The sequence below is a fragment of the Eurypyga helias genome, unplaced genomic scaffold (assembly GCF_000690775.1).
Source record: "Eurypyga helias isolate BGI_N326 unplaced genomic scaffold, ASM69077v1 scaffold14115, whole genome shotgun sequence".
NCBI classification, from domain to species: Eukaryota; Metazoa; Chordata; class Aves; order Eurypygiformes; family Eurypygidae; genus Eurypyga; species Eurypyga helias.
In genome coordinates, this window is record NW_010250929.1 from 46,772 (window position 1) to 57,163 (window position 10,392).

General features: G+C 55.9%; 1 protein-coding gene across 1 annotated transcript in view; it reads right to left on the bottom strand.

Annotated features, from left to right (window-relative positions):
- CD101 (CD101 molecule) overlaps positions 1-4,726 on the bottom strand; it is a 17,798-nt gene extending 13,072 nt beyond the window's left edge. Inside the window, exons 1-3 of the mRNA XM_010151841.1 lie at positions 4,675-4,726; positions 3,113-3,490; positions 1,800-2,216 (exon numbers count right to left, since the gene is read on the bottom strand). Coding sequence (XP_010150143.1) covers positions 1,800-2,216; positions 3,113-3,490; positions 4,675-4,726 — 847 coding nt within the window. The remainder of the gene's footprint in view (positions 1-1,799; positions 2,217-3,112; positions 3,491-4,674) is intronic.
- Positions 4,727-10,392: the final 5,666 nt, after the last annotated feature.

Below are 10,392 nucleotides of genomic sequence, written 5' to 3' on the forward strand. Positions count from 1 at the left end.
TCTGCCATCGCTCGCCAGGCAGAGCAGGCATGGGACGACACTGCTGTAAACGGTGCGTCGTAAGGGGCACAAAGCCTTGCCCATCAGCTGGGGTTTGGGAACCAGGCTCTGAAAACGGGACACTGCACTCCCCTCCCCTCCCGGGCCCTGGTACCTTGCCTCTCCCCGTGCTGCACACGGGGTGCTTAGTCCTTATACATCCGTTTCTTTGGTTTCCTGCTCTGACTCACCACCCTCCCGTGAGACACAGGTTCCCTTCACCACCCCAGCTCTGCAGCCTCCTCCATCTGCCTGGAGGCACGAGGACATGAACACCAGCTCCCCAGGCACCTTTTGCGTGACAGACTTGCTCCTATTTTATCTTAGAATCACAGCATCACAGAATGGTTAGGGTTGGAAGGGACCTTAAAGACCATCTAGTTCCAACCCCCCTGCCATGGGCAGGGACACTTTCCACTAGACCAGGTTGCTCAAAGCCACATCCAGCCTGTCCTTGAACACTTCCAGGGATGGGTCATCCACAACATCTCTGGGCAACCTGTTCCAGTGCCTCACCACCCTCTCCGGGAAGAACTTCTTCCTGATATCTAATCTAAACCTCCCCGCTTTCAGTTTAAACCCATATGTTTTATTTTACTTTATTGCATACTACTGCTTGCATTAAAGGGAGTCACTGAGACACAGCCTTACCTTGGCTCCTGTGAAACTTACTGGCGGGAAAGAGATTTTCCCTTCCTCTGGGCACAGCTACCTGCATGCAGCTGGAGGAAGAGCAGGATGAGCAACCAGCAAAGGGGTTGCAGCAGGAGGGATGGAGGGCAGGGCACTCAGAGGAGCGGCAGCAAACACATAGCACTGTAATCATCCCGGGGCAGGAGGGTGACAGGGATTTTCCCACTAGCCCTGGGCAAGGCAGGTGTTTGCAGATGCCAGGAGCCACGGGAAGCTGCCCAGCAGAGGGGACAGGAGGTGCCTGACAGGAACAGAGTGGAGCTGGGGTGGATGGGCAGCACTGGCAAGGGGCTGCTTTTCAAACTTTTCTATTTTAATCCATCTCATATGTGGTAGCAGGTCTAAGTCTCTTCTTTCTAAATCCTTAATGCCACATTTTCTGCATTTTATGCAGAGCATAAGCCAGGAGCTTGGTGCACCCACTTCAAAGCAGTCTGACGTACAGTCCCTTTACCCCCATATATGAATGTATAGTAGTATCTGAACTACTACAGAGGAGACCCAAGGGTGGCCTAAAAACCAGCAACACCAGTTGCTCCAGAGGCCAGCAGACTCATGACAGCACAGACAGACAGGCCACCCCCAGCAGACGCCAAAGCCATGCAGCACACGCAGCGCATCCCTGTGTCCCTCGATGCCTGTGGCCGAGGCACCATGACAGGCAGCTGACTGCTATGTACCTTAGTTTTGGAGGCCACGAGACCCTCAAGGCAGTCTCACCACTCTGCTGCACGCTGGAGCTAACTGCAGCCAAGGAGTCTGGCTGCCACAGGCGTGTGCTGCGCGCTCTGCTAACACCTCGCGTGAACCTGGCAGGTTGCACGATCACTGCCGCCATCAGAGACTCAGCTATGTCAGCCTCCAAAGCGAGGAGCACCAACAGCTCCCAAGCCAGGTGCTGCCATGGCCCGGAGCCCAGCCTGTCCCCCTCAGCGCCGGATGGACGCAGCCAGACTCCCCGGTGGGTCCCCAGGCTGCAGCAGGCCAAGGCCACCGAAGGGTGCTGCTATACAGACTCGAATGTACAAGGGAATTGGAGCCAGCGTGGGAACTAGCAAGGACCTTACCCTGGCTCATGACCACCAGCGACGTCCTCCCCGTTTGCTTGCGGGAGATGTCCTTCCACGTCTCGTCTGGATCCTCAATCCACTCGGCCGCCTCGCAGTACAGCTGCCCCTGGTCGGGTGGCTGCACTCCCCCAATGGAGAGCGTGTACGTGGTGTTCCCAACCTTGTTCAGCCGCACGTCCCCCGCCAGAAACCTCTGTGCATAAGAGGGCCCCGGCCTCAAGACGAAGTCCTTGGAGAGGGTGAGGACCTCCTCGGCGCGGTGCTCTCCTGCTCCCTGAAGGCGGTACCAGCCAACAGAGAGATGTGTGTGCTGTGCAGTGGACTTGGAGACCTCACAGGTGAGCTCCACCGCATCCCCTTCGGCACGGGTGAGGACCTGGGGCGCCATGGAAGTCGAGAGGGTGTCTGCAATCACTGAGCATGGGGGAGAAACACAGAGGGCAGTTGGCCACGAGGAAAAATCATCTCTTGGCCTCGATGGGCAACCTGCTGGCCACTACAAAACCACAGACAGGACCTAAGGGATCTGACAGAGTAGGAGAAATAGCTCCTGTTGCTTGCGAGGCTTCTATCAGCTTACACCAAGGTGTAAAGTGGTTGAAACCTCAGCAAGGAAGAAAGTACAGTGAACCTTTCTGCAGCAACCTTTTCAAACTACAGGCAGTATTATTAATCAGGCAACCCCAATGAATTTAACATCCAGCCCCTCACAATCCCCAGTGCAGTTGGTACAACACCAGGATGGAGGAGGAAACAGGGGTAACACTAAGTGGAAGTACCATACCACCGTGTAGACCTGGTAGGCTCGTAATAGGGCCTTGCCCTTTGCCTCTCCCTGCCATTGCCTCCCCTCTCCCAGTGCTCTGCAGGAGCTGCTACTGCCCTGCATCTGCAGGTATCCCGCTTGGGTCAAGCCCCACACCCTGACCTGAGAGGGCACCAACAGCTAACGCACAAAGCCTGGAAGCTCCTGCCCTCCTAAGTGCTTAGCTGTGAAATGCTGGGGCTGCGCCAGGAGCTGAAGTCAAGCCACAGGGCAGCAGAAGGTTCCTGTCCCTTCCCTGGCCCTGGCTGGGAGGCAACGGCCAGAGCAACTGGCAAGGGGACATCTAGGCATCCCTACCTTGGCCACCTGGGGTAGGATAGCAATTCCAGTGTTTATGCCCACCAGTCCCATTAATCCCCCCTTTCCCTGAGCGCCCCTCTGTCAAAGACCCAATGACAAGCACTTGCTCCAGCGCAAAGGTGGGGGCAGCAGAAACCTGCCTGCACCCCTGCCCATCTGGGAGCAGGGCTCTTTCAGGACCCACCTGAGAGATTCGTCTTGGCGCTGTAACTCCCGAAGTACCTCTCGTCGGTGTTGGGCGTGTGGCACTCGTACTCCCCGGCGTCCCGGTCCTGCAGCTCGGTGATGTGCAGCAGGACGGCGTCCCCCTGCACCCGCTCCACGTAGATGCCCCGGCTGCGCACTCGCTGGGTGTAGATGGCGTAGGGGAAGGAGGGGTCGACGGTGCTGACGATCTGCACCTCCCGCTCAGGGGCCGAGGGCAGGTAGATGGACCACTGGAAGTTCTGCTCCGACGGGCCCTGGTAGCCGCTCACCTTGCACCACAGCGTGACGTGGGACCCCTCCGTGCGGTAGAGGGGCCCCTTCTGAACGGTCACCACCCATTGGCCAGTGCTCAAACCTGCTGGCAAACAGTCGGCACACGGGGTATTTGCAGGGCTGTATGCTACAGGAGGGCTGCACACTACAGGAGGCTTGCCCACCCCAACCAGCAGTGGGTCAGGATGAGCACAGGACTGCAATACAGTACTAAAAAGAATCACTGTGCAGCCTCCTTCTTTAAGGGCAGAGTCCAAAGGACTTCTCACCCCTTGGAATTGTACGAACAAGTCCCGTAACAACAGGCCTCCAAACTGTCTTGTCTCTTAGCACGCTAGGTAACCCAACAAGGGATCAGAGCATCACAGCCAAAGCACTGTTCATGGCTGCAGAGCATCTCTCAGCTTTCTGCTCAGAGGGAGCCGCAACCAGGCTGAGATCACCGGAGGAAGCTTGTGGTGTGTTGAAATTAAGAGGACTGAGCACTCAAGTCCTGCACAAGATGTGGGGGGGAAGGGGGGAGGAAGCAGGTGCCAGAGCTGACCACTGCTACAGAAGAAGATCCAACGCAGCAACCAAGGGATATGAAACAGCGTAGGGAACCAGCAGGCAGAGTGCTGCAGGGGTGCTCCATGGATGGGAGGGTGTGGGAGAGGGGGTCAGCAAAAGCTCCTCCAAAAGCAAGACACAATGGGAGGCATTAGGCGCTCCCTCCATTTCTGCCTGCAGAGGGTTTAGGGAAGTGATGGCCGCCCGTGCACCCTCTCCTCCCACACGGCTTCCACTGGTGACTTGTTCTGTTCTGGTACCCAGCACGCACACCAAGAAAAATGCCCACAATAAGTGGGCACCGAGTCAAAAAACAACCATGCCATGGAAACTGGGACAGAGAGGAGAGCTGGTGGCAACAAAGCCTGAAAATAACCCAGAAAACCCCTCCCAAGGGAAGGGGGGGTTTGAGGTAACCTGCTCCGCACACCCAGTGGCCACGCAACAGGGGTGTGCATGTCCCTTCACTGAAACCCAGCCAGGGTCTGGGCTCTGGAGTGACACCACAGTGCTGAAATGAGAACATGCCACTGCACCTTTTCCCATGGCCACCGAGCCAGAGAAGCGCTAGCCACAGCCGCGCCATCCTGGCCATGCAGACCCAGCTAGGTGCCCTGCTGAGCCACCCACCCACAAAGGTCCCATCTCCACCAAGAAGGTGCTTTATGTCCCCTCGCCTGCCCCAGGAAAGCCCCTTCCAAGGCGCAGAGCACTCACCCAGGAGGAGGAGGAGGAGGAAGGCAGCCGTCAGGCACTGAAGCAGCCCCATAGTGAAGAGCACTGTTTGGGTCCTCTCCCCGAGGGGTGCCGGAGGGCTCTCGTGGGTGATGGCGACAGCCACCCTGCTGTTTTGAAAGCAGCTGGGAGGAAGCTGCCCAGCGGTGGCAGCTTCCTCTACGTATAAACGGTGGGGAGAGAATGGGGAGCAGGGTGCAGCAGCAAAGTAACGCCCCTGGGAGGTGACAGCTGGCACCCCAGGCCCAAGGGTGATGCCCAAGGCCCCTCCTATTGCTGTGTGTGTGCCAGGTACCCAAGCGCTGCTGGCTGTGGCTTTGCTGTCCCACAGCATCTCACAGGTAACCCTCCGCCTCCCACTTTGCTGCATGGAGTACCTTGCTCCCTGCTAACACAGGGGATGACGGGCCAGACTCTGGGGAAGGCTGGGGGCAGATTTCTAGGGCTTAAGCTTCCCCCCAGCTATTTATTTTCCATAACTGCGGACAGCAGCACAATACCTCGGGTATGGGTTAGGCTGGCACAGTGCTCCTACCAGCCCACCAGCTACATGGGCAGTGACAGCCAGCCCAGCCCAGATGGTTTGACGGCTCTTGAAGCATCACCACACAGCCAGAAATTGTCTCCTGTAAGCAAACCCTATGGGCAGACACCCCGATGCAGAGGATCCTGGCCCAGTACCCCTTGCAGGGGTGATGAGACCACCAGGAGCTGCTTGGGGAGGGCCAAGACCAGGCTGCTGCTGGCCACAGCCCCAGAGGCAAGCGCTGCGGTTGCATGGGCTGCTGCATGGCACCCTGTGGGCTGGGGCACCGGGCTGCTCTGGCTGGCAGGCATCAGGGACATGGTGAGAGGCTGACAGGCACTCACCCCGGTGGGAAAACCCATGTGGCCAAACATGGCGAGAGGCTCAAACCAGAAACACTCTCCGAAAGGACTGGTTTGGGTTTTTGTGGGGAGCTAGGGCACTTCGCTTTGGATTTTGGGGTTTTTTTGGATGTTGTTTTTGTTTTGGGGGATGGGGTGATCAGAAGAGATGGCAGCACAAAGCATTTACCCCTGAGCCATGCTGATGGGGCATCAACCCAATGACTAAATTAGCTCAGGGATTCACAAGCAAAAACTAGCTGTAAAACAAGTCCTTTTGCTTGATCCCATGGGACTCCTAGAGGGAACGAGATTCATGTAATGAGCCAAACCAAACACGAGGCCCCTCCTTTCTCCATTTAACAAACTGATTCACATGACAGCCTGTGGGGCCAGGAGACAGATACTCCTCGCTGCAAGGTTTGCACCTCCATCAGCACAGCTCCCGTAGCACCATGCAGCTCTCCAGAAAGCCAATTCCAGGCCAAGGGGACAGGCTGTCACATCAGGCAGAGAGGTCCCTGCAGGAGCTCACCTCTTCCCTGCCACCCACCCTCGTTCCAATGAAACGAAGCAGAGGGGCAGCACCTGTTTTGGGGAAAGAGGGTGCAGCACAGGGCTGAAACCCAGGTGCTGCTTCCAGAGAGGAAGTGAGCAGCTAGGACAGGGGCTGGCAAGCAGTGGAGTACCCTGGTATGACTGCTGGTGAGGAGGGCCCACATCTCACAGCAGCAGGACACAGCCACACAGATAGCCATAACTGCGTGGTAGGCTTCTGCTCCCTGCTGCAGGATGAAATCCTCCTGTCTCAGAGCAAGGGATGAAGGGGTTTGCTTTCCAAGAGCAACTCTGCCAGCAGTGCCCCAGAGATGATCCTGCTGACAGTAAGCCAACCCGCTTACCACTGCAGAGGCGAGAAAAGCATCTCGGCTACAGCCACAGAGTAAATGGAAAAGAAACTTGGAGTTCAACATCAGCGAGCTTCCTACAGTCAGTGTGCAGATAAACACACGCACAGGGACAGTTTAACTCCAAGCTTGCAACCCTAAGGATGTATGAGTCGCTGTTTGCACTTGCAGCAGAGAAGCTGGGGAGAATTGGATTGCCTGGCCTGGGCGTATCGCTGGCAGTGATGCTCCTCTGTGGACAAAAACAATGGCTGCCTCGTCCCAGGACTGCACAGTCTAAAACTTACTCTCTTCCTCCCTGGGAAATCAGTGCAACCAGACACATGGCAGGGCTATTAAGCACACAAGGCAGGGTAAAGGAAAGGAATCAGAGCTTTTTATGAAGACAGCACTGCTGTTAGAAACCACGTCAAGGAAGCCAGACCCATAGGGAGAAAGATTCTTTTGCTCCATTTTCCTGAGGAAGACACAGGACAGGAAGCAACGGGAAAATACACCCCTTGGACAGCATTGAGGATCCCTGGCCATACCGACAGGAGCAGAGGACTTGCCTCCTCCAAGCTAGGCAGTGCCCACACACCTCACCTGGTGAGCTGAGGGGCTGCACCAGGGCCATGGGGGTTAAACCCTACTGTCCCCCAACCCTGAGCACAGCCTGGCCACTGCCAGAACCTGAGCAGCAGGGCTACCTCTCAGCACACTCCAGCGGGGTCTCACTATCTCTTGCTTCAGACTACAAGGCCAGCGGTCTGGCTGCCCACAGCACTGGCCTTGGCTTTCACATGGGTGATGACCATCTTTAATTGCATGCCTCCATACCCATTTTCCGTCCCTCTGCCTCCCTAGATCCCTTTGTGAGCACCCTTTCTGCATGCTGCTCAGCCACTTTGAGCCAAATCTTTCCAGAAAAGGTCCACCAAAAATACAGCTTTACCAAGCCCACTGCAGCCAGAGTACAGCTAGACTCTACCTAAAAGAGCACAGCAACAATCTGCAAGATTCACAGGGACTTTGACACATCCTGAACAGGTAACTGCTGACCAGATGCTCCCCTTGCACACTTCAAGGAGCCAGGGAGGCATGGGGGTAAGGCAGGATCCTCCCACAAGTAGGGTAGAAATGCTACAGAGGAAGCATCCATCATGTTGAGGATGAAGGAGGTGACACCATGGTCAGTGTTGGTTTTCAGAGGAAACAGACTGCCAAAAGCAATTAGGCAAGCAGAGGGGAGAAGCTGCAGCCCACATCCCCTGTCTAGGGCCCAGATATGGCCCCCGTGTGCTCCCTCACCCCATCTGGGTGCCTGGGGTTAGGGAGCAAGGCTCCTGAGCAGTGGACAATGCCCGTCTCCTCTGCTCACAGCCACCACTCTCTTTGCTGGCTTCCGACCACTGCAGCAGAGGACAGCCCAATCCTGCCTCTGGAAAAGTAGCAAAACACCTCAACTTCTAAAGAAGCTCAGACCTCAAATCACATCTCTGACAAATCCAGCTTTGCACAGGAAGGGTTTTCAGCCACGGCTGAGGTTGCTTCCTCTCAGAAAAAAAAAAAACCTGCCTCTTAAAAGGAAGGTTCCAAATGAGCTTTTGGCATTGCTGTGCACCATCCCAGGTGAAAGCAAGCTGCTCTAGGAGGAGCACGAGCTCTGGGGACACTACTCAGCCAGCCCTCAGCAGTGGCCTGCGCCCTCCGCATGTCTACTCACACAGATGAGCACGCCGGGGCTCCCCAAGCACTAAGGTGCAGGTGGCGAGGGAGATGGACACTAGTTTGAGGCTGCAAGGTCCTAGCATAGAGACTGAAGGGGGCAAAGACAACGCAGCCCTCCCCTCCCAGCCCCACCTCACCCTTCAGCTCACACAACCTGCCCTGGATCAGCATGGATGGAAGCCCTGCTCCCCAAAGGCTTTTTGGGGAAGCACACACATGGTACCTGCTTGGTTGTAAACACCTCAGGGCCTTGTAAAGGGCAGCACAGTGAGGTCCCTGCATTTCAGGCTGCTCTTGTAACCAAACAGGGAAGGGGAATACAGCCCAGGTGTGGAGGCTATAGGCAAGCTCTCCAAAAGTGTTTCCACTCTCTTTGTTTCACTGATCTCAGGAGACAAGTCCCCCACCCAGAAATGCCACTGCCACATCCCTATAGTGACAGAGGGAGGGATGGAGGCTGCAGCCTGAGAAGCGAGGGGCTGGTGCCAGGCAGGGCGGAGAACGCAGCGAAGAGCACAGCATTAGCCTGGATAATCTGGCAGTCTTGGGGGACGTGCCAGAAGCCTACAGATAATCAGGGGAGCTGGCGCAACAGACTTTGAAGTCTGCTGTCAGGTTTGCTCAGCCCAGCTCAGACATCAAAGGCAGCTGGTTACTCCCCCCGGTTACAGAGCAGGGGCCGTCCGGCCGCCTGCCTTCCCCAAGGCCGGACTGCTCGGCTGTGATCCGCCGGGCACCCTCTCATGAGCAGAAACCTCCCGACAGAGCCCAAATCCTCTAGCTCCTGCCAGAGCCAGGCTTGTTTTGCCGGGAGCTCGCCTCGCAGCTGTGTGGGCTTTCACCTCAGGCCTGTGGAGTCGAGCGAGATCCCCATCGATAAAGATCTCCCCATGCTGCCGAACCAAACCACCCGCCAGACCCAAGGAAACCAGCCAGCCACAAAAACAGGGGGAAGCCTAGAAAGGTGATGCAAATAGCGACCTTTTCTCATGGCGAGGGGAAGGACTGGTTCTCTTATTCAAATCCTCTGTGTCCTGGGACGTGACTCCAAGGACAGTCTTCACGAGCAAAACCCACAGCAGCAGAGAAAAGGCTGTTGCAATTGTTCTGTGACAATAATGAAAGACACATTATAATTGGTACAGGAACTGAAACAAATCATAAAAACTGAATCTAAGGGCAGAACAGGCTGGGAAGCAGAAACACAGCCGTCCTGTGCAACTGCAGCTTTCCAGAACTCTGGCCACTCTCAGCAGTGAGCAGCCAGGGCTGGCCTAGAAGGACGATGTCCACAGCTCTTTTTTTGATAAACTGGTGTTTGCTAGCTTGACTTTCACTACTGCAAAAAGTCAAATAAGAACAAAATTGGCCAGGACACTGCAGAGATACCATCAGGAAAGTCCTTCAGGAAAAAGTGGGATAGGTTATTCCAACTTCACTGCTGCAGCAGGGGAGCAAAATTCTGAATCTGCTCTGCCAGCAGGACATCAGCAGAGCCTGAACCACACACCTCAGGTATCTTACCCTATTAAAATATGCCCTTTAGCCCCACTCCTTTTTTTTTTTTTTTTTAAAAAAATCTTCTACCCCCGCAAAAGGGCTGTAAAGCTTCACTTCTCCGCAGCCATAGCTCCACCAGTCTTTGTAGCTTGGGCCAATACTGCATTTCTGACATAGATCTCCCAGACATCTCACCTTTGCTGCAGGTGTCAGAAAGCTCAGAGAAGGGCACAAAGGGATGGGGGACCAGGAGGGATGCTGCACCAATGGACCTAACTCATCTCCCTGCCAGGTCCTCGCAGCACCCCAGAAAGGAGACGGTGCATGTAGCACCTCAGCGAAGAGGCATTGCTCAGCAGCTGCCTTCTCCTGCACTGCATCAGGCCATGCTCCTCCGGCCAGGAGGCTTGGCTCTGAGACAGCACAGCCTGCCCAACGTAAATCCAGCAACCCCCCACCACAGCACACGCAGGGCCCGATCGCGTCACCGAGCAATCGGCAAGCGCAGCCCCTCGGCTCAGCTCCTGCGTGGCACCAGGAGCTGCTACACACCGGATCACTCTGCTCTGGCATTCAAAGCGGCATCAGCATCTTCCCAGCAAGCAGGATCATGAAAGACTGACTGAAGCAGAGCAGCAGAGGGTCATGCCTGGTCATTTCAGTTCCCGATGAACGCAGTGAGGGCAGTGACCAGGGAAGAGAGGAAGGAGTTTGA